This window comes from Zophobas morio, unplaced genomic scaffold (assembly GCF_036711695.1).
Source record: "Zophobas morio isolate AGI-343-1 ecotype UQ-CSIRO unplaced genomic scaffold, CSIRO_AGI_Zmor_V1 ptg000010l, whole genome shotgun sequence".
In the NCBI taxonomy this organism is placed as follows: domain Eukaryota; kingdom Metazoa; phylum Arthropoda; class Insecta; order Coleoptera; family Tenebrionidae; genus Zophobas; species Zophobas morio.
Window position 1 is genome coordinate 7,324,005 of NW_026972115.1, and position 27,624 is coordinate 7,351,628.

Sequence of the window (27,624 nt, forward strand, 5' to 3'; positions counted from 1 at the left end):
CGAAATTTATTAGTGGCAACTAACGCCGAGTCAAAAGTGGACGTCGAGCCGCTTTAATCTTGGTTTTGACGTGAGATAAGCTCGTTTTGCGTTGGAACAATGAAACGTTTCATGTTGTAGTGGATGGGTTTTTTCAAAGGCTGCGGGCGAGTCGGGACAAGAGCGACAGTCAACAGCGGATGGCTTTTTCGTCGGGGTTTCGGGAGCAAAAAGAGATTGTTGTGTCTGTAAGTGCATATTTAGGTGCGCTTGAAGTTGTGTTTGCTGTATAAACCCGTGGGCGGGGCCGCCAATTATCGTAAGTAGATGGTTCGGTTTTTGGAGATCATCATTTTAACGTTTAATAATAATCGAGCGAGAAAGAGAGGCTGGAAGATGCGTTGCAAAAAGCGCATTAGCCATCATCCCGGATTTGCTCAGATGCAAGACTCCGGCAACTCCGAAAGCTCGGCTGCATCGACTACACCCGCAGACTCTAATATTGACTTTAAATTATGTAGGCAAATATCGGCGAGGAAAAACTTCAAAACACCCTCAAAGCTGCACCCTCTCGCTAAACCTCGACATCGCATCTCCAGAAATGAAATTTCTAATTAAGACCTCCGGCTTTGTTTACCTCCCGCTTCCAAAAACAAAACTGCGCCACTCGTTCAAGGCTCCGCGAAGAATTGTTTACGACTGCAGCCCAAGGATAGTCGCGTCATCACGTCTTTTAATAAAAAATAAAAAATACACCGGTGACAGGTCAAACAAGCGCGAAGTGATTCTAACGGTCGTCTCTGTTCGCTCCTTCGATATTTTTCGCAGTAATTCACGGCTGGTATTCGAGTTGCGTACGTGCCAAGTGTGTTTATGTCTCTGGCATTGTCACGGCGTTCTTGAAAAAATATCGAATATACAAGCTCTTAAAGTTGGGCGAAGTTGCCGCCGGCACGATCGCGGGGGCGGAGTGGCCGCAAAGGCGAGGATTCGCTTCTTGCGATAGGTTATGAAACGGGCTTGATGGAGCCACACAAGAAACAAAAATCAAGATGGTCTGAAATCAAGTTAGTTTTTTCTTCAACGCTGCGTGCGTTATTTTAGTATCATCATCATTTACTCTTATCATGTAAGTTTGTGAAGCACACGTGATTACTCCATCTGTTCGGTAAACGTACTATAGTATTATTTTAGGCAAAAAGATCGAACGTGCGAGCGGTTTGATATTTTTTCTGTGGTGGAATGCTACGTCAAAAATGATCAAAGTTTGCTTTGCAATGATGTCAAATTGATGTGTTGGTTGAAACTAATTTTGGGTAAAATATGGACTTTGCTGTGCATTGGTGAGTCGAAGATTAGTGAAAGTTGCTTTAAATTTTAACGTCAAAATTACATTTCCACTGTAATATTTTAATAAATATAGCAACACTCGTGACCACAAGAAAAATGACACTTTTATGTTGACAGGTTCGGCTAATTTTGAAGCAAAACATTCTAGTTCACTCGATGATGGTTTGTATGAATCCAGTGAAAAATGTAAGAGATATTTTAACCATTTTTAGATCACGAAAGCGATGAAGAAGGGGAGTATGTACCTCCGGAAATAATATTTCCGATAGCCCCCTTTATGCCCGACAATGAACCCAAAAGTGAATAATGAAACGGTGCCATTTTTAATAATAAATTTTAACAACATTTTCACAACTTTAAATGCAACTCAGAGTTCAATTAAAGTTCCAAGAAGCTTATTGGAGATAACTTCCAGGGGCAAATGGGACCATCTGGAAATATGAAATTTACTTACTTCTAAATGACGTAAAATTTCTTCTTCTAAATTTTTCCCGCATTGGTTCAGCAGGTCCCATTCGCCCCTGACCATGGGACTCCGAAATTCTTTCAAGTTATTTCAAAAACAAAAAAAGGGGTTCGCATTCAAATTACTTCAAAAACAAGATAATGGACCCTCGAGATAATTTCAAACTACTTCAAAAATAAAACACAAGGGGTCCCCGAGATTTTTCCAAACTATTTAAAAAAACAAGGGGTTCGCGAGATTCTTTCAAATTACTTCAAAAATAAGACAAGGGATCTCCGAAATTCCAAAACTACTTCAAAGACAAGACAAAAGCGGTTCTCGAGATTCTCTCTTCATTCTTCAAAGTTGTTGTTCGCGGACATTCAAAACATGTTGCTCGCTTAGACTGAGTGAAACATTATAAACGCTCATTTTGGAAAACCCTCTGGAAGATTGCTCTGGACTACTTGTGGTGTCCCGAGGAGCTCAGAATAATCGCCGGGGAATAATCATACAGCTGTGCTACCAGTTCTTAGAGTAAATCTCGTAACTGCAGTGTTTGTTTGTTTACGGCGGCTGTAGACGTTGGGGCTTAGTGGCAGTTGACACTCTCGACGAGTGCGAGTGCAGCGGGCTGTCCGCCGGTCCACTCCCGGCAATATATTTGTCAGAGCGAAAGCCCTCCGCCAAAGAACAAAGGCGCTGACAGCGGGTATCCTGTACGACGTGTATTATTTCGTAACATGTCCTCTTTAAGCCATTGTCGTAGCACAGACACAATAGTGCAATCCTTCAGCTTCCCGGCTCGGGCTCAGTCTAAAGGCGTCAATGGCGTTCGTGCATCGGACACGTTAAGGTGACGAGCTAACAATAGGGGCCGGGTAAATCTTGTCCAATTTGAGAAAATCGAGGGAATACACGAAGACGCCGCTCGGGGGTGTCGTTATCCGCATTGCGTAGCGCCTCCAGCCTACTAACAGCGGTTTCATTAGGTGACACTTGATGTCCGTTTCGGGTTAATTGCTTTAAGGTCGGCTGCAGCTCGAGAAGCCCAATTTAACGGAATGTTTGCTAATATTGTTCGATACAAGTTCGCCCATTAGCCCGACTCGTACTTCACGGAGCTAAACTCGGGATTATTATTCTTTTTATGCCGTGGGCTTTTCTCTCGGCTATAACGGCGCAACTTTCCCCACTTCAATTAAACTTGCCGCCGTACACTGGGCTATTTTTGCGGCGGGGGCTTAATTCGTTCGCGAACTGACGGGAACTATCGAAAGTTTGCGCGATGGGGAAAACCGGCACAGCGAAAGAATTACAAAAAATATATATACACTCACGCCATTACACAGACAATCCACGATAATACGTTCCCAAAGGATTTGAGCTTCTTTTGATGGTTGCGTTTAATGTACGATAACGTAGGCAACCAGTTATACATCCGGATTTAAAACTGGCGCGGCACCGCAGCGACCAATGCCAGCGTCGCGTTCGAATGACGTCGAGGACACTTTGCGCCTACTGGCGTTCCAGCCCAGAACTCGCTCATAAATCAAGCGTTTCTTTTATTGTCTTAGGTACACGCGCCTCGGATCGCGTAAATAAATATAACGGCTGGATCCAGATGGCGGCAACTTGGGCACGCCGCCCCTCTTAACCGACATCTTGTTTACATCATCCCTGAAAATCTCGCCCGAGCAGATAACACGGAGTTATGCGATGGAATTTCGCCCCGCGAGAGTGCCTCAAATCCTTATCTCTTTGATAAAGTTTTCTGCAACTCGCAAAAATAAAGAACCACACATAAAGCGAAGTCCTCCGAGATGGCAGCGGCAAACAATATAATGATCTATTGTACACTTTCAAGCACTATACAAAGTTTTGTGCTGAAAATTGCGTTCCCGACTCGAATTTTATTCGCAAAACATCGAGCTAGTGGAGAGGTCTGCCAAGTCGTCTCTGCGGCGGATTTATGTCTTCATCGGGCGAGGTGCGATCGGGGCAAAAAATTTAATTAAAATAGGGAGGATCGGGGGTATCGATGGCAACACAATACAGCTTAAAAAGTTTGAGTGGAAGGGTAGCAATTCGGAAGCTCTCAGCCGTACTCTAATCTTTGTTTATCTTTCGCACCGGAAATGGCGGTGATTTTCGTGTTGTCGATTTTAGGCAGGTTGAGAGGGAGTCGTAAACAGGGCGAGGGCTGGCGAGTGCTTGTTTCCAGAAAGTAGGGCGAGCCGAAATGAATGAATCTTCTGGAAGAACTGAACTGGGAGCGTTTAAAATTACTTCCTATAGGGTTTCAAACGGCGAACGGTCTGTGTCGAAAAAGTGTCGACCGAGCGTTTCCACTTTGTTTTTCTCGTTCCGAAAAAACAAACGCCGTCTAATTATGAAAAATTTTCAAACAACATGTAGCTCAAGTTGTTTTTATCTCTCGGCTTATGTGCTGAGAACAATAAGCTCCGAGCCTTATTTTCCACGTGTACGCCTAAGTCGCCTCCCCGCCGAACTTCTTCAAAATTTAATGCATCATCCCGGTCTTTGTGTTGTATATTTCATGCTCATATTTCCCCCAATAAATCCGTATTGAGAAGTTTGAGCAGCCCTTAAGCGGCATTACGCCGTCCTCAGTCAGACAAACATTCACCTGGAGCCCCTCATTAGAGGCAACTTTTGAACCGCCTAAGCCCCTCTAATGAAGCCCCCCGTTAATTTCCCGAATGGTGGATGCGCCGGGTCGAGGCTCCAAGACAAATGTCGCAGTAAATTGTTCCCTCCCCGAAGTCGACATCTGCTTTCTATAGTCGTAAAGTACAGTGGCGTGCGTGGAGGGTGCATTACGACAGCCTGCCGCCTTGATAAAGCCACAGGCCGTAAAACGCCAAATACCTCCCTCTATTGATGGCGCGCCAGAGCAATACCGAGTCGGGCCGTTTGTTTTCCGCATGGCGATCCCCGTTATTGAGTTTTTGTCGATTTGTCTTCTCATATTGGACTAATTTAATATTTCGGGGGCGGCGGGGGCCGCTGCCGCCTTTGTCTCCGAAAATTAGATTTCCGGATTTCATTTTTCAGGAAGCTGCTTCCTCTCGGCCCAATTTGCATTCTTAACTTCCCGCTCTTGTTTTAGGTGATTCCATTGAATTCTGATCAAAAACTTTAATAAAATGTTTCTCATTACAAGTTTAAATTGGAAACAAACTCGCGCCGAGAGACCTCCGGGGCACAATTAAATTTGTGCCAGATTCAAAAATGGGGGCGGAGGCGGTGCATAAGACGCTCTAACTCAATTCGGCGACAAAGGACCGCGCTCCCACCCCCGGGCGCAACATCACTCTCTAATCCACAAAAGTCCCAGAAGATGCAACGCTTACCGCAAAACTCGAGGGACAAACAAGACATTTTTTCACCAAATTTTCGAGGATTTCAAGAATTACCAAAAAAAATATTATGAAATTGGCGCAGCAGGTTGAAAACCTCCATCCGGGGAATCCCCGGAGGTGTTTAAATTCGAGTCGACCCGCACGATACGGGGGTCGATCACAGCCCGTTAACATGGGGCGACGGCGAAATGGACAGTTAAGTACAACGATGAACAACTTCAATGAAACTTAACTCACTACTTAACCTCGATTATTGTCGGTGTTATTAAGTTGGTAACGAGCCAATGTGCAGTTATCGGGGCCCAGATCGGCAAGGGCGAGTCGGTGCCCGCATTAGGGACATCGAAAGTAGGTCTTAAACTCACACAGCGGGTTCGTAGTGCCATTACAACTAGTCGTTCGAGTTCCAAAGGCTGTCGTAATTAAAATTCACGGCGGATGTAGCCGACACGTAATGAAAAAGACTTTTGACAAATTTTATAGCCAAAAGATCTTACATTCTTGTAGTTAGCTTATGGAGAAGACAGTGTACAATTCAGGACGTATTGCACGCTTAGGCTGGTGTGGTATAAGTGTTGATTAAGCGTCCGTGGGTTTGTGGTGTTGAAAAGAGTCCAGAAAGGTGGTTGCAGGTTCTGGATGGCTTCTGCTGGTTTGTTCGCTAGCAAATATCTGTTTTTGTCGGCGGTTATTTCCCTTGTTGGAAATGCCGCTGCAATAAAATATTAGCGTTTGTGGATTGAAGCCCAGATTAAATATCGATGAGGATATGCATCAGCGGACGGGCCCAGATAATAGCAAATCCGGTTCCACTATCCCAACTAGTATATTGCGGTCGCTGTTGATTCCATTAGTGGAAAAAATGTGTCGCTTTTGCATTCATTACCGGCGGGCGGTTATTTCTGATTGCGGCGTGATTTTTTGCCGGCCGTTCCACCTCCTAATTCCCAATTTGTCCAAGTTCGGGCGTCCATTTTAAATACAATTATCCGTTATCCTGGTTGCGCGAAGCCGTTTATCCTTCGTCATCCCGCAAATCTCGGCGAATCGAACTTTGTCCGCATCGGCCGTTGTTTTCCGGCACTAAAACACAATTCGGCCCTAATAAGCGTCATAATTTGGGGACGCAAATGTGCCGAATAGAGCAATGGGATTTTCGCCGGCGGACATAAATAAAGCACGGATTACGTCGGCTAGGAATAAACAATTCGAATAAATAAATCAAGCAAACAAACAAGCGTTTGCGTTAATAAATAATTGCGGAAAAACGTAATAAATTACGCAGAATGTCCGAAATGAATTCCGCATAGACGAGACAGATCAGATCGTAATTCAAACTGTTTAAATTGAAAATTGAAAGGCCAGCAATAGCCGCTAAAATATCAACAATAACATGGAATTAATTAGCGCCGGAAAACACGGCTAATTATACCGGACCGGCTCGTTCCGGGCGTCCATCAAACGCACTATATCCCATCGAACGAACCGCCGCCCCCGCAAAACCCGAAATCGCACAAACTGAACCTCCTCCGCACAAAGCAAATCTTTTGTTCACTTCGCCATTGTAAAAAGATAAACTTTCGCGGGTTTATTTTTCAGCGCGCCCCGATTAAATAAATTTAATTAAAACGGTTCTTCGCGGCGGAATGCGTTTTTTTCCAATTTATACCGAACAAATACGAGAGCAAATTCATCAAATATGCGCTTTGTAATCTTGGCAAATAACTTGCACAGTTCCATTATTACGACTGACGGGACGCACAAAAAATATACAATGTTAATCGAATTCTCTATAAAATCCAGCGAGGAATTTATTAATATCGGAGATGAAATCGAGCTCGGCGGGGGACCGGCGTGCGCTCTAGCCGAGCAAGATAGGCAACCAACAATAATTAACGAGGTAACGTATATCGCGCCCACACGACAGCTGCTGCCGGCGCAATCACAGGAATACCGGCTGCGTTTGTGCTCGCACGATAATTTCGCAAAATTGCGAAAACGGACGCTTTTCGTTTAATTTGGCCGGCGGCGGCGTTGTTTAGTCTAAGTACTCGCCTGGAATAAAATCGTGAGGGAAAACGTGCCGTATTTTAAGAGAACAGGAGCGCTGTTCCCGGCCGTTCGGCCTGAACGGTTTGCTTCGCACTTAAAATAAAAACTCCGGCACTCATATGGATGCGAAAATTCCACCGTCACAGCACGTTAATATTTGCGCATTTAGGCTAGTTTCGGGTCTCCGAATTTCGAGGTAAACGTTTTAGTTTTGTGTGTCGTTATAAGCGAGTTCTACTGTAATTCACGGTGGCCGTATCGACGTCTTTCGTGACAGTAATGTGTTGCGCGTCCGCCCTTTCTTGTGACAACATAAATCATTAATTAAATCCGCCCCAGATCCATTCCCATCAATGGCATTTCCTTTCTTATCAATAATTCAGAGGTAAAAGTGATTCGGAGCCCTCCGACGGGAGCCAAATCCGCATGCAGATGTGTATTGTGGGCAAATTCTGATTTAGGTGTGTGCACATCCACCATGACCTCCGCTGTAACGTAAACAACGCTCTGTTATTTGCAGTGTAACGCAAACAGACGAAGAGGAGCAGTGATTTAATGCAACACGACCTGGAGTTGTTTAATTTGGACGAGTGCATTAAAACGGGCGAATATGCCTCGAGGGGGATAGACCGAAGACGTTCTCGTGGTAAAAACTCGGTGTGAATTTAATTGGAGCGCGTGCGTTCTTATTGCAGTCGGGTGCATCGAAACGGGGAAATGTGCTCCGAGTCGCTTTGCCTCGGTGGAGTAGACCGGTTGCGTAAAGAAGCGGTTCATTCGGCAAAGTTAAATGAAGTTCTCGTTCTCGAGTTTCGCAAGCTTCAGTTTTACACAGTTGTTTTCGTGTTTATTTTGCTTGATTCTCTACTTACATCCTGGATAGAGGATAAACTTCTTGGATCCACACGCGACTTCTAATATTATTTAAGTTCGATGTTTGCGCCGGAGCGCTTGTTAGTTCAGACTTGAATATTATCGGCGGAATTATTCAAATCCGGGTTTTGGTTAATCACGGCCCCCAAATAAAAAACCACAACTGCCAACTACGCAAATCCACAACAGCCCGGCCGAACGAGATTTAACTTTATTTATTCAGTATAATGAATCCGGCGCCTGATCTACGCTAAAACACATAGTTGTTTCTATTAACGCAGATGGAGTGTCTGTGCAAATAGTGATAATAGGGGGGGCGATTGTGCCGTACAAGAGATTACAAAATTCCGTGTTTATCAACGCCGATCGACACAAGTGCCTCATTAACCTGGATTTAACGCAACGCGGAAAACTATCTGTCAGAGGGGCGCCCGCAGCCGAGATTCCGAATGCATTAACTATATTAAATCTGGGATTTCATCTCTGCGCGACGTGATGAATTAGAGCACTCGCGACGCCAACCGAAGAAGCCGACTTTGCCTTAATTAATCCTAGGAGGGTGCTCGCCGGAACATTTTTAATCACCGGCGGCTCGGTTAGCCGAGCCCGAACCCACCTGCTGCAGGGGATGCCTCGACGCGAGCCAATAACGAGCCGAGACAGACTGATGGATGACCGATTGACGACGTCTGGAGGCTTCGGCCGCCGGGATCAAAATAATAGGAGAAGAAAGGGGCGACGAGTGGGAATATCCGCCAAATGATGAATAATGTACGGGCCCGAAGAGGTCTGAGATCAAGGTAAGCTCAACCGGAACCCTTCAAAAAGATACGCTGCAAAAAAGCTTTTAATATCCTTTTCGCTCTTTGTTCGCTGCAATAAATTATTCCGTCTTGTTGTGTCGCGGACCTCCACGTCCTGCGACTAAACTAAGTCACGAGAATCACCACGACCGCTGCACAACCGAAACCTGGGCGATTAATGACTTCTGCATTGTTTCTCACCGAACATCAAATTTTTAGATTACGGTTGTTATATCCTGCGTCCCAGAACGTCTCCCGGCTTCCATCAAATCCCCGCCCCCTAAGCCGAGAAGATACAGTTATCCGGTAAATGGCACCGAAACCGTGCCATTTCGCACGCCGCCTCTCCCGAAAAGGCGTCCGACCGCCAAACGCGTGCCATAAATCCGCCTTTATGACGCAAAAAAATGTACAAGGCGGCATCTAATAGTTATAAAATCGCATTTTAACGCAACTCACGGCCGCTCTCTGGCTGTTTAAGTTCACGCTCGACCGCGCGGAATATTTAGTTTTCGTTGGCGAATTGTCTTTCTTTTGAGTTCGGGTGTACTAATCGATTACAATGCTGCGTGTCGCTTGATGCGTGAACCAAATCGCGAATCGTGATCGTCGAGCTAGGTGAAGCGTTACAATCGGACCGAAAACGCCAAAGAGTGAGCTACAAAGGCCTTTCTGTGCCCCCGACTCGGAGGATTGCGGTCGCGACTCGGGCGAGAGTCGGGCGGCTTTTTTCGGGGGCGGGGGCGGTCACGACGGCCGCGTCCAATTAAGGGCGCCACAAATTCGCCGAAATTAGGGGTAATTAGGAGCGGGCATAAGCTGCAGGCGGCGGCGACGAGGAAAGCTTGCGTGTTTTATGCCTGACGTCGCTGCAAAGAAGCGCAAAAATCGGAGGCACTTGGGGGCGCCTGTAATAACCTGAAGCTATCGTCACTTGGTGGTAACTCTCGTTGTACTGCACACTTTGGAAATTTTGTCGACTCAGCATACTCAAACTGGCTCTTTTAATTTAAGCGTAATCACCGACCGACCGAACAAGAGGGACATCGGAATGCGGCGACGTTTCGGAAAGGAACTTTTGCGGGGGCGTCGGGTCGCGGAATATTGTTTATAACGCGTTCGAAAGACAGCGCATTGTTTCTTTTCAGGGAAACTTTCCCTTTGTGGAAGTTCTCGCCCGAAAAGAAGTGTTGATGGCATTCGCCCCAATAATATTAATCTCGGTCGGATGTTATTTTCGATCGGCGCTTTTTTCTGTTATTGTGTAGCTCCGAACCCCTTTCACGTTAACATAATAAATTATTCCCTCCACAGTGTCCTTTTATGGATTCATAAATTTCGCCGTGCGCTCCGAAAGCTTTTTCTTCCATGATTTGTTGGTTATAATCGCTGATTTACTACATGTTTATCAACCTTTATTTTAATTCCGTCATCTCGGGCGTCGCAGACGAATTTCGCAGAACCCGTTTTAAATTGCAAAGTAGATGTGATACCTACCGGAGAAACAGGGCTTGTTTAGGTTTTGTTCGCTGTCTGCCGGATTAAACCGAAAAGTTGATGAACTTCTTATTACCCTTTAAATAAATGTTGACGTGAATATTCCCGGCGTGAAAACAGGCCTGTATAACTCGATCAAAGTCTTACGGCTTGCCGGCATCGATCCGAGCCGAATTTCGTCTCTGGTTTACTTTACTTAATCCGATAACTTTTGTAGTGTTTATTAAGTTGTCGAATTCGGGAGAGGAGAGCCAAAAATACGACCTCGATCAATTATTTGGGGCGACCCTTGTAATTCGGTTCCGCTCGAGAGTGTTTCCACGGCCGACAAAGATCGCCGAAAAAATACTTAACACGACCCCGAAATTACACGCATTTTCACCTAAATCCGCGAGGGTCCAGGAAGCCCAAATTTGCGTCCGGATAATCAAGCCGCAAAAATATGTTCTCTAAGACGACTTTGGAAAGCATTAGCTCGAATTTCGCGTCTGCGATTGGTGCTGCGGGGGACTCGCAAGCATCATTTCGCCCCACGCAAACAAGCAATTGCTGCAAACAAATGAAAACTCGTTTGTTGCCGTCATGACGAAAATGATAAATAAACAAAGCCACTCGTGTTGATCTTGACTCGTACAGACTTCTGCTCTGTGCACAAGAATCCATTTAAAGTCGAGTTCGTTAGGAAAATACGACGATCCAGAATTTTATTACATCAGCCCAAACAAAATATTCCGCTGTATTAGACCCACATACATGCATAAGAAGGAATCGTAAAGCTCGAATAAAAAATTGAAGAGCCGCACTCGAGGCCCGCTGCTTTTATGTCCCATGTTAATTTGATAAGCACTTCAATTCTGCGGAACGAAAAATGCGCAGGGGCCATTTGGCGGCAGGAGGCAAAAGTATCAACGTTACGACTAAATTTTAATCGACCTGTAGCGGTTTTCTCGCACGTTTTTACTTAGTCGCGCGATGATCGGGGCAGCTCGGATTTGCGTCCGTTTCAGCCTGAGCGGTATCTCGCTAGTTGTGACGTACCTGAATTCGCCGTACCGGTCCCCAGTAGCACGTCGATGCTGCCGTCGGAGAGGATGTCCGTGTCCTGGTACGAAATGGAGAAGGTCGCGTCGTCCTGCAGCCTGGCCAGCATCGCTGCAAGACTCGACCGGTCCAAGTCGTCGGATTCCTTGAGCTGGAGGGTGACATTGCCGTCGGCGGCTGTGCTGTACATGAAGACCGCATGACCTCCCGAGTACGGCTGGAGGGGCAAGCGGACGCCGGCCAATTCGTGGACACCCTGGAAAAGAAAGGCCGTTAGTGCGTTGACGAAGCTAATAAACGGGCGAAGCGGAAAAGTTTAAAGTGTCTGCGAAGCTGGCGGCTCGTAAATATCCAGTGCCCATTAAGTCAATCTCGGCAGTATTAAAAGTCTCCGGAGGGGCGGCACATACGCGAAATAGAGGAAAGATAATTGGGATAATTGTGTAGCCTTTTACAAGACTTTCGCACAACGTTTGTAAAATCTCTTAGAGGGGAATAATTTTCAAGATAAACTTGTATTTTATGCGAGTTAATTATATCCGGAGTGCTCCGGCGTAATCCGGGCGAACATGCTCGCGATTAGTCGACAGACAACGCAAACCGGAAACTCCGACTGGTCGTAATTGAATTTTTCGGCCTCTCGGCGCGGGGCGGGAATTTTTCGAGTCCGAACCAGCCATAAATTTCAATTAAAACGAAGGTAATAAGGCAATGCATAAAATACGGCAATGAAAGCCACGGTTAATAAAGCTGCAGCACTGACCCCAGGCAAGAACATTTCAATATTCCAGTTCAATTAAACACAAACATACGAGCTCTAATCTAATTTTAACCCAGCGAAATGCCACGGCTATAAAACACGGTTCACTACGACGCACAAGCAATACGACCACCAACTCGGCCATTACGTGACTAAAACTCCCCTGATTATTGTTTTTGTTAATTGTGAAAAGCAATTTCGCCGCCGGTCCACCCCCGGGATAAGAAAAACACCCCGCAACGCACTCGCCAGACCAAACTTGGGGATTCTGGACTCTCTCTTGCGGAAGACCCGAATTGTACTCGCGCTGGGTTATTTATGTCTTTGATCTTCACCGGGAAGATGGCCGAAACACTAAATAACCACAAAGTCGGCCGTTCCGAGCCGGCGGCCGCGGAAACCGAGGAACCGCCCTGCCGAAAGAACGCCCATGGAAGTCTTCGCACCAGAACTTCCTCCCGAGATTTCCGCGAATCCTGACCCATAAACCGCCCAATCGGACGCCGAAGAACAGAAACAACCACCACAGGCACAAAAACTGACACAGAGACGAAAGAAACGGAGGCACCGGGGGGCGCCTGTAATAACGGGGCATCACGGGAAACGTCACACCGGTCTCAGTGGACACCGGGTGTAAATCTGGGGTCGAGAACGCAAAGAACCACCCCATGCACAAAAATCTACCCAGAGGCGGCAAAACCGGAGGCACTTGGGGGCGCCTGTAATAACAAAACCCCAACGGAGACGTTACTACCGGTTTTGAGTAGTAGTCGTCGTTATTTGGGATATTTTTTCGCGCACTTTGAAAATTTTGGCGGACTCAGCGTACTCAAACTTTGACGTCTTGCCTGTCGGTCTTGCAGTGTCCGCCCGGCGACTTTAATTTTGCAAAAAAGCGTCTCCCCAGTTAATTACTGTCGAAGTTGAATGCGGTACTTTTTTAATTTGAGCACAATCGGCGATCGAGCGGAGCGCGAGTTCGAAAGCGTAACGGGAGCATAATGGGGTGAAAGAAGCGAAACAAGTAGGTCTGGCCCTGGTCTGTTTTATTAATTAATGTACACTGGCTCCCGTTTAGCCTTATCAGGCTCTTAAATGCAGTGAAATAGCAGATTCAGGACGGTGGGTACATTCATTATAATGGAAATTACGACAGAAGAGGAATAAAGTCCGAACATAATGCCGCAAAACTAGCGGCAATAAGGACCCCAGACACGACCATTCCCCGCTCGGATTTTATGCAAACTGCACATCTTTTATTAAAGAACATCTGTACCAGCGAAATATAAAATGCAGAGATATTCAGGTATTCCGTACGCGACCATTTCCATATTTCACGATAATTACTGTCCCGCTCGGCACGATCCGAAGGAATAAAAGATCAGACGGCCGCCGCGGCGACGTCCGCGTCACCACCCTTTCGCTATTTTTCAATTTCGGGCATCTGCACAGCCCGCGGCGAGCCGGCCACGTCGGCCCGTCCTAACTGCGTTGTTTATGAAAATAAAACGGCATTTGTCGCACGAAGGCGCTCGTGAAAGTCGTGTAAGCGCTGCAGCGTGGTGTGAATCATCCCCGAGGAGGCATAAAAACGAAAATATGGGATAATAAACACGGCGGCCGTAGCACTTTTATCTGGGCGTTTCTTCGCCGTCCGCGGAGAGTAATGACGATATCGCCGGGGGCAGTCTAATCAAATCGGTCGAGAGCCGATGCGCGAAATAGAGGGCAGCCCTCATGCGACATATTTATCCTGCTTTCGGGGAGCCCCGGCTCGTGCCACATAAATCCGGACTGTATTTGATTTTGCATCGTAATGGATATTGATGCCGGCCGTGGATCTCGCCTCGGACGATTACCATAGATCTAAATCTAGGGGCGCGAACGCGGCCCAGCTCGAATTTCGCCGGCTCAGCATGGTGAAAATGTTCAACCTTTAATGCGGGGTCGAGTGTTTCTGAGGTTCTAGTCGGTCTCTTATCCTCGCCAAGAATGAGCAAAGTTGTTGTTCTCGACTTAGACCACTATCGGGTCATTGCAGCAGCTTCTCTAGGCAATAGAATGCGGGAACATCGGTCTGAGTTCGTTCGGCAGCAGCTGTGCTCCTCGAGGGCCGGCCGCGTTCGATTTTTTCTTGGGGCGTCTCGTTCGGATGAGATTTCGCCCATCAAACGCTCATTAGCTAATTGAATTAGTCCTCTTCATATTTCGCGCACCGCCTTGGCGTATTTACACAAGAAACAAACATTTCATTTCCATTTCCGGGTATTAATTAAGCGAAGCTTTCACGTCTCATAAATACGCAAAAACAACAAACAACAGCCGTGCATCTTACAAGCCGACAACTAACGGCACTTTTGCTCGAATGTTTGAACAAGACATAATGGAATTAGCACAAGGCACAGTTTTAGTACAACTTTTGACGTCTCGTTTAAATATGAAACACGCCGTAATCGGAGAACGTGTCCTGTTTTTATTACGTCGCAACGTGAATAACAAGCGTCGAGATAGCGCAGAATATAATAACGCCCCGGATTCGAAGAGACATCCAAATTACGCCGTAATTAACACGTTCAGGACGAAACACGTCGGCCTGTTTTTAATAACACGATCTCGGAGACGGGTCGGACTTATTTTTGTTTGTAGGAACGAATGTAAAATTGCTTTGACTTTAATTGACGGAGGCGGATATGTGCTGAGTCAGCTAAACGCGCCGCCTCGGGTCAATTTTTCGTTCTTGTGTCGGGAATTTTGTCGTACAAGACGAAACAAAGATGTTCGGTCGCGTTTCGGCCGAGGGAGACGAGAATTGCCCCTCGCTGATGTGACAAGACAAATGGACAAAGGGGGAGATGAAAACCTTCAAAATGAAAATGAATTGTTTGTATTGTTGCCGATTTTGCGGATACGGTTGTTCGTCAAGTCGCAAAGCCGAAGGCGACCCGGAGGCTGGTCGTGTAATGGCCACCTTTCAAAAAAATGAATTCGTTACTTTCGACGCGGCGAAGCGGAAATTTGGAAATAAGGGAGGATTGCGTCCATTGTTTTCGTTCGTTCGGATGCGAGCCGAGCCGTTCGCGATTGTTGCTTTTGTGCGAGTTCCGCGTCCGTCAAAATAGAATTCGAATGGAGAATGAAGGCGCGGATGGCGAATGAATGAGTTAAATAATCGCGAAATTGGCAGGAGTCGGGAAAAAGCCGGATTCCTTGGGACAGGTGCAAAAATTCTGAGCAAATTTAGCCGCAGACAAATGTAACAACACCGTATTATGCGTCGTAATACGCAACACTGGCGCGCTTCCAGAGTACTTTCACACACATTTAGTTTTAAAAACAATGGCGGCCGATTTTTCAGAGCTTCGTTTCGAGTATTTCGGTATTTTCAGCGCCCGGACGCTGCCTTTTCTGGACTTGGCCGAACTTTCCCATGAATTATTCATCCCGGGAGTCGGGTTGATTTTTTCGGGAGATTTCCCGGCCCGCGGACCTGCGACAAAAACCGCCCCTTGCCCTCGTGACGCTTTAATTACGAAAGACACGAGCCCGGAAATTTGCATAAGACCTTAGGAGACGGCTGAGGCAATATTCGACCCCATGTGGGTCGGAATTAATCTTTGTAATGTTTGCTTTGTCTATGAGCGCAGGTAATAAACCGGGCGCCATCAACGAATCTATTACGGTTAACTTAACCGACAGGCAACCGCCATAAAAAGCCGCCATCTTGCCCGATTCGCGCTCGATTTCGCCAATAACGGCAAAAACGGGGCCGAAAGCGCGCCGCAATCATCCGTCATTTGCCGGCACAAAGGGGAAGCGCAGATTTAAACGGATCCTGAAAAATTATGCCGACATGTCAGCGGCCGTAATTAAAAGCCCTTGTACTACACAGCGACGACCGTAACAGCTGATAGCCGTTAAGGCCGAAACGAAAAAACTAGAGCGAGCTGCCAGCTGTGCGCTGTTTGCATATTAATTATGCGCTGCGCGCACGACGGACAAATGTCATTAAAATTATTCCCGGACCGAAAAACAAACAGCGGCCCACGCGACGCAGCCTCCGCCCGATTCCACCGCCAACCACCAACGGAGTAATGCGGCCGCTTACTTGTCTAGTGTGATTCAATACCCTTAACCATATTAAAAAACAGACTTCCCCGACTCGACCGACGCGGAGCTCTCGCGCTAGACTCGCCTCCTTCGCTCTCACCTGGTTGTTTCGGCGCGAGCGTCGGTCGTTCGTCGGTCGCGTAATAATAAACGATAGTAATATGTGTAACTTTTTAACTCAGATTATTATGCCTAGTTTTCTTAGTCACTTTTCTATTTTCCACTTACGTCTAGCTCACATTTTTTAAGAAATCATACAAAACAGGGTAGTTTTCCTTATTTTTGGCATAAAAATCTGGCTCACATTTTTAAAAAGACCATAAAAAATTGATGTTTCAATAGATAAAGTGGGCTTAAAGGTCGTTTTCTTATTTTTTGTGTTTTTGAAAAGACCTCATGGGCTCTTTTTCAAACTCAACAAACTTCAACGACAAAACTTGAAAATTGACTCATTTTCCTAAAAAATTGATGATTTAGGAAAAACTGAGTTTAAAAAGACAAATTCAACGTTGTTGTTGATGTTTTGGTAGAAATAGCGGTTTTTGTTGAAAAAAAAAAAATGCATAGAAAATAGAAAAATGGCTAAGAAAACTAGGCATAATAATCTGAGTTAAAAAGTTACACATATTAGACTGACTACTGCCGGGCGTTCTCATTCATTACCGCTCACGCGAGCCGCCCCTAAATATGCAATCAGCTCATTAAGCTCGTGACAGGCCGTCACTTTAGCGGGGGCCTCCAGCACGCGACAAACGCGCCACTTGTTGGATGCGCCCTCCGATTTTCAAATATTTCCCATCGCGAACAACAGGTCAGAGAGGCTTTGTTCTTATCTGGCGGCTCGTACGCGCAGGCCGCGGGCGGAAGCAGATAAAAGTACCTAAACGCTGGGGCTTTTGTGGAAACTCGCGATGGAATCTGATAACGAGAGGCAATTATTTTAATTAGGACGCGTTCAACAACTGTTGTTTTTATTCGTGCGCCCTCTGGCGCTGTTCGCTGAAATTTGTACGCCGATGAGCAGCACTTTGGCTGATTACGAAAAATGTGCGCAAACACAAAGTTAGATAATAACGCGTGTTTGAACTATGCTTTCGTAATTAACATATTTTTGCGTATTGTTTCCGGCGCAGACGTGTTTGTGCCGGGTTTTGTTTTATAATTAACGCCGTTATTAGCGAAATAATAGATGAATAGACAATTAATTTATTCGTGGCCCGGAGGCTGGCTTTTAACATTTCGCGGAACGCGAGGCTTTGTGGGGCTGTCTGCACGCGTAATTACCGTTGCGTCCCTATGATTTTCCTTCTTTGCGATCGCTCGCGCGCCGGAACGACGGCGCCGGAGCGAAGGAGCGGCCTTGAGGAGCTCCGCGCCTTCGATCTCCCCCGAATTTAATTAATCGCCTCTCGAAAAATTCTTTATATTTACTTGTAGCAGGTGCCGGATTCTCATAACCCAGTACAAGATTTTAATTAAGATCCTGTTTACTTCCGCATCGATTCCATAACAAATCCTCCAGAGGGAGCTCTTTGCGAACGCGTTCCCGGAAGTATCCGTAATATAAGTCAATAAGTCGGTTATGAACTTAACATTTGGTAAGTGCTGATAAAGTAAACTTATCGAAGCCGAAACTTTAATAAATCCCCGGCTTCTAGAAGTAGTTGCCTTAAATTTTAATATTCCACTTGAAATACGACACTTTTAATCTGTCACAATGTACGGAACCTGGAAAACTTTGTGATATAGAACTACGAATAAGGAGTTTCATTATTTGCATGACAGAGCGGGCTAAAGTTTTATAGTACTTCCAATGAAACTCCGCCGGTTCAACTTCATATTATATTACCCACAAGTATGACGTACGAGGGCTTCGAACGCACTTTACGAGCCTTTTTCTCCGCACAATACCCCTGTATTCGTCGATTCTTTACGGCCTATATTTTACGCACCCGATTAAGAATTATGCATCCACTTATACGCCCTTTTGTGTACCGCGCAACCCAAAGCACACCTCCATGAAATTTAACGCCGCGAGTTTGCTAGAAATTTTGAATTAAAAGCGCCTTAATAGCGCTCTAAAGCGCGAAGTGCCTGCGAATTCAACGCAAACTCGCAGCAAATTTTATTTTGTCTAATTGCGCACCACAGACCTTTTTCTTATTTAATGTCTTGCTGGAGTTATATGACCCGTGTGTGTGGTAAATTTGGCAGTTTTAAGTCAAAGCCTTCCGTCGCGTCGTGTGTATTTTTTACCGGACTTTCGTCCGGAGTTCGGTTGCAGCTTTGAGCGTCGCCTTGCAAGCGCGACAAGTGTAAGTCTCTCGATTCCCCAATTCCCGTCCGAGTGGATGAATTGGAGTCGTTATTAGCGGCATGTATCCGATCCCAAAGGTCGTGAATGTATCCCGGAGGCAATTATGCTTTGTTATTTCTGGAAAGTATGTAGTTGAAAAGTGCGTGCGGACCCGATGCTGGGGAACAAAGGCCTATTAACCCGACAGCCTGGAGCGGAAGATGCGCGCGCAAGCCACTGTTTAGTTCCGGTTTCAGCACGTGCTTCCGTTCAATAACGTTTAGCGGCACCACTCCGGGACACAAACAAGAAACTCCTTGATGAATAGCGAGGAACTGGGCCGAGCGAGCGTAATTATTCAAATGGTCTATTCTCGTTTTATAATTAATTAACGGTTTCAAAGGAACAGATTTGTCATGGTTTGTGCTAATATGGCCGCTTTTGTCTCGGGATGAGGCACGGGGAGTTTTTTTGCGGGGAGGGGGCACCGACGCCGAAAGTGGAGGCGAAGAGTGCGTTTGACGAAAGTTAAAGAGACATTATCGAAAAAACTTTTAATGAGATAAGGAAAGTTTATTAAGAGGCGGCGAAGAAGTGTAAACAAATCGATGGCGAAAAACGCGAATAAAAAATGACAATAATACGAATTTGCTATTGCTGTATAGTGCTATTTCATGACCCGCCGGAGTGATGTTGCACCCTCTAGTCGTAGGTAGTCGCGTATTCGCTTCGATGATCCATTACTGTCATGGAACATGGAACGATCTGAATTTAATCAGCTGTCCTCTTCTGCGCCCGGATTGGAGCGCCGTTTCGGCTCGTGAACCTCTCGAAGAAGCCCGGTCGTAACCCGGCCGCAATTTGTGTCCATCACTCAGAGAAAACATTATTTCATTCCATTCCCATTCTCCGCATCCGGAAATAAAATTTTTCAAGCGGTCAATTTTCATTATCGACACGTCATCTGTCGGAGCGCCCTCCAACAAAGGGCCTTAGATCCGCCGCAATACGCCTTATCTACGTCGGGCCGGCAATATAGATAACGATAAAGAGGATTTCGACATAACCAGCCCTAATTAAACGCCCGTCCCGCGCTTTCCTAGCGAAGGGCATTAATCTCCATTCACGGCTTTATGCCTCCGATAGTAAACACCTTCGCGTAATAAACTCCGCGAACAGCATGTCCGAATTTTTTGCAGGCATTCCGGCGAACGTTCCTCATAGATTAACGCCTCTTTGTTGATCGGAGAGGGTGAAATTGCGTCGGAAGAATTTTGTGTTCGAGTTGTTGCATTTTTCCGCAGTTAATTAGAAATTCTTTGAGGAAGTATGAGCGTTTTACGACGCGATAGCTCCGGAGGAAGGAAAGAAGTCGAAATGGAAGTGGCAGGTACGTCATAACGCGGAATGGCGGAAGGGGAGCGCTCGCCTTTATCGCACTTGGAGTTTCTTTGTTGGGTGCATGTGTGGCGATTTGTTCGCTTTTAATTCCGGCGAGAATTTTTTTCATTAATTTTTGATATGGCGGCGGCCTGCCTTTGTCCGCCGCTTCCGCTACAAATGCTATTTTTCCGTATCCATACTAATCGACCGGAAATCAATTGCCGTCGTCTGTTTATTTTTGTAGCAAATTTCATTTAAACTGCTACATAATGCATTCGGTTAAATCAACACAATTAAATTCCGCGCAACGAAAATATTTTTTTGTAATTTGCGCCAGTTCAAACATTTTCCCGATGACTGCCGACCACGACTACCCTGTTATGACATGCCGGAGTGATGTTACACCCTTGGGGACGAGTTGCCAGTGCATCCCGCCGACTGCGCCAAAAGTGCGGCTCGCCGTAAACTTTAATTACGCCAGTAAAATAAATATGATGGGGTGCTCAGTTTTATTGTGAGCGTCGAGCAAACATTCTCGCATCGCCTTAACGAGATTCCGTTCTGAACACGATATCGTCATATTTTCGTCAGTCTAAGGCCCGGAAAAATATAAAATCAGTCCGAAGAGGCGTCTCCGGAGCGATGTAGAAATATTTTTTCGCCGGAAATTTATTACGTCCCATCAAAACTTGAGAGAAAATGGATCATTATATGTAAATTTCAAATGACGTTCTCTTGTTCCTCTTATCACATAATATTTTATTTTACATATATTCCGGGGGAGAACGGAAAGACGACGGCGCCGGAGCAGATTGCTTCCAAAGCTCCTCCTGCAAAATTCTGATTGTACGCCATTTCGCATTAGTTAGGTAAATCTCGGGCGGAGTTAGCATGCATTCTGGTGTTTGGCTAGAGCGCTGTTTGCACGGCTAGGCGCAATTTACACATTCACTTTGAAGCGATACAAAACAAACGGGCCCGGAGCAGGACCCACCGGGGGCAGGGGCGCTCCTTGTCCCACGTCGCTGGAACGCGTTCCAAACCAAGAAACCGCAAAGGAAGAAGATAGCCTCATAAGAAAGAATTCGAACTGGTTGAAATCCGAAATCTTCAGGATATGCCGCTAAATGCAATTATTAAGATTGTAATGTTGGTTGCATACCTAACGAATTTCAGAGACAGTTCCGCCTGCTAGCCCCAATATTGTGCTTAAACTTCTCTTGACACACATAACTTCCAGGCCGAATCCCCGCCGTGCATAAAAACGTACTGCACCGTTCGAGCCCCATCACAAAAAGCCCATCTTCCGCCTAACTGTACCATCGCCGACCTCTTCGGTCAGTCTCCGCTCTCTCGTCGACTCCTTCGCAATGTAAGTCCGCTCGATTCGCGCCTCTCCACTAACGCCTTTTCTCTTCAAGGTTTCGCCTAACGATCCTGGTGTTGTGCCTGGATTTGGCTTTGCCCAGCGCCGTGCACCGTTGTGAATGCTGGGCCGGATATAAAGCCGAACATAATAAAAACGGCTCCCAGTGTGTGGGAGTCGATTTATTCCACATAATGCCCTGCAATATGGCGAGGCCGCCGAGATGTCAATGTTCCGGGAGAGTTAGCAGCATCCTGAAGGATCGAACGGGCACTTGGTGCACGAGATATTCGAACGGAGTGGAGCTGGCGAGGTGGCCTTGCGAAAACGCGAGGGAATGGGAAGAGTTCTTCAGCAAATACCCGGATTTTATTTGATATTGTGCGAGTGCTATTTATAGATACCGATTGATGCAGTCGGGTTCGTCTGGTTTTGGCTGAGGATTAATTAGAGGGAAGGGGGCAGAGGGATCGATAGGAGGCGGTGGAGGTGATTGCGTAAATATACATATGTTGGGTGGAGGCGGCGCGGTGCTGCAAGTACGGAGTGCTCGGTGTGGTTTGAGGTGTCGCAGTGCGAGTCAAACAGGTGAGGAAAATATTTGGGGCAGAGTCGTGGAATACATTTTATGTTATGTTAACGATTGCCAATATACAAAGTATAGCTTTCATGTGTCTTTTATTTGCGAGACTTGGTTTTAAACTTTTTTAAATTAATGATGTGTATAAGTGGTTGTCTATAAACCAGGGTCTTTAACGGTTAGGTACGTCAAACATCAACCATTATTTTCTTACTATCGCTTCTTTTAATTCCTTCAGTCGTAAATAACCGGATAGATTGATAAAAAGCGCCCGATAAGTTATCGATAAGATAAGTTTTCCTTCAAAAAATAACCGCTTTAGCAGTTTCCCTCGTGCATTGGCGTCGATTTCAGACATCCCGTCCTTCAACAAGCCGCAAACACCAGGTAAACATTTCATCTTCGCTCAGCTTGCGTGGAAGTTTCCCCAGGAAAAAATCTTAATTTTGATATACGCCAACAGCGTGGACCCTCTTCACCCGAAAGAGTTCAAACACAACTGACAGCGGCAACGACGTTTACTGCCTCCATTTTATCGCTATTAAGTCGAGCAAAAAAATACCTCGCCGAATTTTCACACGACCGAACCCAAAGTAATTTCGCGACTTTTATTTACCGTTCGCGTTTATTTTGCGAATGTGCGCCCCATCAAAAACAAATCAATCAGGCCGGAGACCGGCGGAAAGTGGGAATTTAAATGTGTATTAAAATGACAAGTGAACAGAATTGACGTTTTCGACCGGAATTTTCACTTTCGGGTTAGGAGGGCGCAATTGGGTTTTGTGTCGAGTGCGTCTGACGCGTATTCGTCTACGAGAAAAACTAACAAATTATGAAATTAAATCTTTGAAGGAGCTTTGTTTACGACTCGAAAGCTGCGTCCAGTGTTGCCGAAGCATGCGGAAGTAGTCGTGCAGAAACTAATTTAAACCTAAACGTGTTTTCGTTTACGTTAAGTAAACAAAAATAGACACAATGGTCCATTATCTCGTAACGATTCGATTCCTCTCAACAGTTACCTTCAAACAAAGTAACCGAGCACGTAATTACGGAGTCACAGTAGATGAAACTAAATGAACGACTCATTTTCCAGTCTAGGAGCATTTTTAACGACGAAAACGCTAATTTAGTTCCATTTTTGAGCCAGAATCTGGGATGGGGGTAAGAGTGCAGCCAGACGGAAGCTGTTTAAACACAACTATATTGTAAGATAGCTAGGTGTATTAAAAATAATAGTAATAATAAAAATAATTGTAGGAAGGTGTTAATTTTCTGCATGCTTGCAAACATGCCCCCCACCGACGTCACAACAGAAGAAGAATGCCTTTGCTGGGAGGACTTTTACCCGGAAAAAGGCGAATCCGGGCTCTGGTACTGTCGGGGTCGTAAACACTTCCGGATTTTCGAGTGCAACGGAGAAAAACCGCCCATTTGCCAATGTCTGGTTGATGGGAAGATCGTGGAGGTGGACCTAGGGGAGCTGAACTGTCTAGGGGTCAACGCTGGTCGCTGGTGTCATAACCGTGACCAAATGGAGGAGTACTTTTCCAGGCACCCGCACCGGAGAATCTACGATTAATTTATTTATGTGTTGGTCGATAAATCGCGATTGCTAAAATTTATTCGTTTGTATTTAGTCGTTGTTGTTATTCATGCTGCATGTTTATTTAACGTAATAATAAATAGTCATCCATTAAAACTTTAATTAGTGCGCAGTCAAACAAAACAAGCGCAAAATAAAAATTATTTATGGATCGGATTTATTAAAAATGAGTGTAAAAAATTCGTCAACAGACAGACAGACGGAAACGTGTGGCACCCGGTATACACAGCCACAGCTAGTTTATCCGTAAATATACCAATCCGCAAGCACTAAATCCGCTTTGGCCGTGCATTCTGGCGTAAGTGCATCAATAATTCCTGCATTTATTACCAATTCAGCGTCATCAAGCTTCCAATAAAACTCCGCTGCCGCTTTTATCCAACCAGAACGGTCCCGCCCTCATTGTTCGCTTAACAAAAATAAAAGAATTACGGTATGTCTGCAACCATCCGAGCACTTATCTCCTAATTACGAGTCGATTATGAATAATAAATGGTGTTGCTATTGTCACCGCTATAATCGACCAAACAAGCCATTGTTGACTTTGAGTTGAATCGCGGCGAAAAAACAGGTGAGTCATCGCCGTGTTGTCACGTCTCATTGTCAAGGCGATATTACAAGATTCATTTAAATAACAAACAAAACCGGGTCCGCCTTCGTGTTTGCTTTTCAGGTATTAATAGCGGGGTTTCGGAATCAGGGGTCATTCGTGGAAAATTTCTCGAAGCGTGGGTACCATGTAGGGAGTTTGGCGCGCTTTTGGTAGTACCGTGATTAAGTCACTTGTTTTTCAGGAAGCTGCTACTACTAGTGTGTGCTTTCGGCATTCTTGTGGCCCTTTCCAAGTGTGACCAAGTGGACAAGGAAGAAGACTGCAAGTGTTGGGAGAATTTCAAACCGGAGAAAGATACAGGCACCGGGTACTACTGTAGAGGCGAAAAGCACCACAGGGTTTTCAGTTGCAACGAAGAGAAGCCGCCGATTTGCAAGTGCGAGGTTGATGGAAAGATAGTGGATTTGGACTTGGGGGAAACTAATTGCTTGACGGTGAATGTGAAGAATGGACGGTGGTGCCACAATAGGGCCGAGTTTGCAGAGTACTTCCGAAAGCATCCAGAGCACGCCATATATGACTAAATTTTGTTACATTTATACTGCGTTTGTACTTAAAATAGAATAAAGGAACATTTAGATTACGTCTGTATTTTCAGTAAACTAATTTAAAAATTCCGGCTATTAAAAACGCGTTTTGTTGTTTAATAATTAGTAATTACCCAGAATCGGCAAGTACTTCTCGAGGTGATTGTTTCAAGGACGACTCCCCTCTTCCACCCATCTTCATATTTATTGCATCTTCTGCAACATCCTGCACCATTTCCACTACCAACAACATGTAAGATTTTTTTCAGATAAAATTTTTTCAATCCACGCTCTTGCGGTTTTTTTTTCAGGAAGTACTTACTTGTGTGTGTTTTACTGGCGACTTTCGCCTGCGCCACAAGCGGGAGTGTGACCAAGGAAAAGGACTGCAAATGTTGGGAGGATTTCAAGCCTGAAAGGGCTGAAGATAGAAGTTACTACTGCAAGAGCGAGAAGAACTCCAGAAGTTTTAGTTGCAATGAAGAAAAGCCGCCGATTTGTCAGTGCGAAAAACAGGGCAAGACAATCGTCCTGGACTTGGGGTACACAGATTGTCTTATCGTGGATCTGAAAAATGGGAGGTGGTGCAAGAACAGAAGGGAGTTCGAGGAGTATTTCAGCAGGCATGCGGAATATGCGATTTATAACTCAGTGTTTTAAATAGCTATTATTACAACTAGGGAAATATGAATACTATATTTCCCGAGGTTGGCTAGTTACATCCCGAGGGTGCAACCCGAGGGATGTATAGACAACCAAGGGACATAATTCATATTTCCCGTGTTGTAATCAATAGTTTTTTTCTGATTGATACAATATTGTTGCAAAAAATATTGGATTCTAAATTTTTGAATTAATCGGATTGGTAACGTTGCTAAGGGTGTTTGTAAATATCATGGTTGGCTGCTTTGATTGTCGCGTCCTGTCATAAATAAAATTGATGAAATGTCGAACTACGTGCTATCACAAGCGGCGAAAGCCCGTGAATGTTTGGTTCCCGTGAAATCTAAAGCTGCTTACAGTAAAGTGTATGAAGACTTTCAAGAATGGAGAAGAGAAAATTCGGTGAATGGTGTCGACGAAAATATTTTGCTTGCATTTTTTGAAGATTTGGTATTTTGCTGATTTTTGTTATTTTTGACGTATGACTAATTTATTCTATCCGTAGTCGCACAAATATTCACCAAATACGTTGTGGCCAAAATTATCGATGCTAAGGTCAATGTTACATTTAAGGGAAAAAACTGATGTTAAACTGTTCGATGAAGTAGAAGCATTTGTGAAGAATAAAAATAAAGGATACATTCCTAAAAAATCAGAGGTGTTGTCTCGACAACAGCTCAAAAAATTCATGCGAGAAGCTCCTAATGACATTTTTTTGATGTATAAGGTAAAAATTTCATTGTGATTCTCCTCTATTAAATAGATTGTTACATCCATAATTTTGAAGGTCGTTTTAATTATGGAAATCTTTGGCGCCTGCAGAACGAACGAATTGGTGAATATAAATCAATTAAAAAATAAAAAAAAATTGTAGTGAAATATGACAATTCATATTTCCCTTGGGACAATATGATCATTTCATATTTACCTTGGGAAATATTAGTGTGTTATGACATATTGTAACTAAGGCAATATTATTCAATATTGTATCAATCAGAAAAAAATGTATTATTTTTATTGTATTATTATTATCAATAAATATGTGTTTGATGTTTTTGTGAGCATTTAATCCTATCGTATTGGAGTTTGTATTAGGGTGTTTATTGACGAATAAACAATTAACATATAAAAACGTTATAGGTCGACTATGAAACACTGCACGTCAAGAATCCGCTTAACATCATCTAAAATTAAAACAATCACGATTCATTCAACACGTTTTTCCAATTAAACATTTTCTCGGTTATAATTCTTCTGCATTATGTTCATGCAATATGCACACTTGCATAATTATCATTTTTCTTTGAAATACAAAATTTCCACCTACGCAAATAAATTAAATTGTGAAACTTTGCACGGCTTAGTAACAGCCTTGGAGTCTGATAACTTGAAATCTTGTATTCAGCAGGCATACCATATGGAAGAAGTAGATGGTTATTTAAAAATATATAATGACCATAATAAAAGAACATTAATACTCAAAAGTTAAACTGGAATTCCGACTACATTGTAAATATACACTGTACTTAACGTCAAAAAAACATTTTAAAATTTTATTTTCTTGCTTTTTCATGGTATTCATTTGAGTATTCATGGTTCATCTGGTTTTGGTGCAGCAATTATTAATTAAGCATAAGTGAGACCAAAGTGAAAAACTCCTCTCCTTGTTAAAAAAAAGCGTTTTAAAGGTGGTAAAAAAGATAAGTAGAAACACATATCTACTTACAAATTTCGTTAATAACTTCGAATATTATAAAAGCAAAATGCTTCGGTTTAGTTTAGTCAAACTCAGAGTACGAAATTCTAATCTGGGGACACAGTCCGTGTCTTAAAATATTATTTAAGCTGCAACGACGAATCGTACAATAACAGTTGCAAGGATGACTATATTAGTTACTTTATGACTGAAAATTCCAATTTATATGTTAAATTAAATTCTTATCACGGCTATTACAGCAGATCTGAGGACTTAAGTTTAATGAATCTTCGTCTAAGCAAATCCAGAACAAGCACTGTATGAAATTTATTAGTTCTCTCAGCAAATTTGAAACATTACCTTCAAAGCATTCTTCCCTAATAAATGAACATTTTCTTATTGAAAGTTGCTTCCTGTAACGTTTAATATACGAGCCCTAACAACTAAATGTTCGGACAAACTAACCGGAGCGTTCAAAAACCACTCTTTATGAATTAATTTTTAATTTTTATTATCAAATCACATAAAAATAGGAAGCTAAGATTTCAAAGAATAGTTTTTAATAAAAAAGTTGAATGTTTTACTTTACATAGAATTTTAATTC

At 44.4% G+C, this 27,624-nt stretch overlaps 2 protein-coding genes and 1 long non-coding RNA gene across 5 annotated transcripts in view; 2 read left to right on the plus strand and 1 right to left on the minus strand.

Annotated features, from left to right (window-relative positions):
• LOC135126060 (uncharacterized) overlaps positions 1–27,624 on the minus strand; it is a 150,794-nt gene that overhangs the window by 35,303 nt on the left and 87,867 nt on the right. Inside the window, exon 5 of the mRNA XM_064051850.1 lies at positions 11,424–11,682. Coding sequence (XP_063907920.1) covers positions 11,424–11,682 — 259 coding nt within the window. The remainder of the gene's footprint in view (positions 1–11,423; positions 11,683–27,624) is intronic.
• Positions 1,239–1,664, plus strand: LOC135126036 (uncharacterized). The gene is made up of 3 exons (XR_010279995.1): positions 1,239–1,322; positions 1,447–1,491; positions 1,542–1,664. It is a non-coding gene; the product is annotated as an uncharacterized LOC135126036 (long non-coding RNA).
• LOC135126358 (uncharacterized) lies at positions 21,228–26,262 on the plus strand. Of its 3 annotated transcripts, none has more exons than XR_010280030.1 (5): positions 21,228–21,344; positions 21,394–21,926; positions 23,066–23,123; positions 23,176–24,260; positions 24,316–24,717. XR_010280030.1 is itself a non-coding variant. In XM_064052355.1 (5 exons), exons 3-5 carry the CDS (start codon positions 25,607–25,609, stop codon positions 26,196–26,198), a joined length of 477 nt encoding a protein of 158 aa, XP_063908425.1. In that variant the 5' UTR covers positions 23,657–24,260; positions 24,316–24,914; positions 24,973–25,606; the 3' UTR covers positions 26,199–26,262. The 3 variants fall into 3 exon arrangements, 2 of the variants coding, with proteins under 2 accessions (XP_063908425.1, XP_063908426.1); XM_064052355.1 differs by lacking the exons at positions 21,228–21,344; positions 21,394–21,926; positions 23,066–23,123 and adding exons at positions 24,973–25,774; positions 25,830–26,051; positions 26,112–26,262 and having other exon boundaries at positions 23,657–24,260; positions 24,316–24,914; XM_064052356.1 differs by lacking the exons at positions 21,228–21,344; positions 21,394–21,926; positions 23,066–23,123 and having other exon boundaries at positions 24,151–24,260.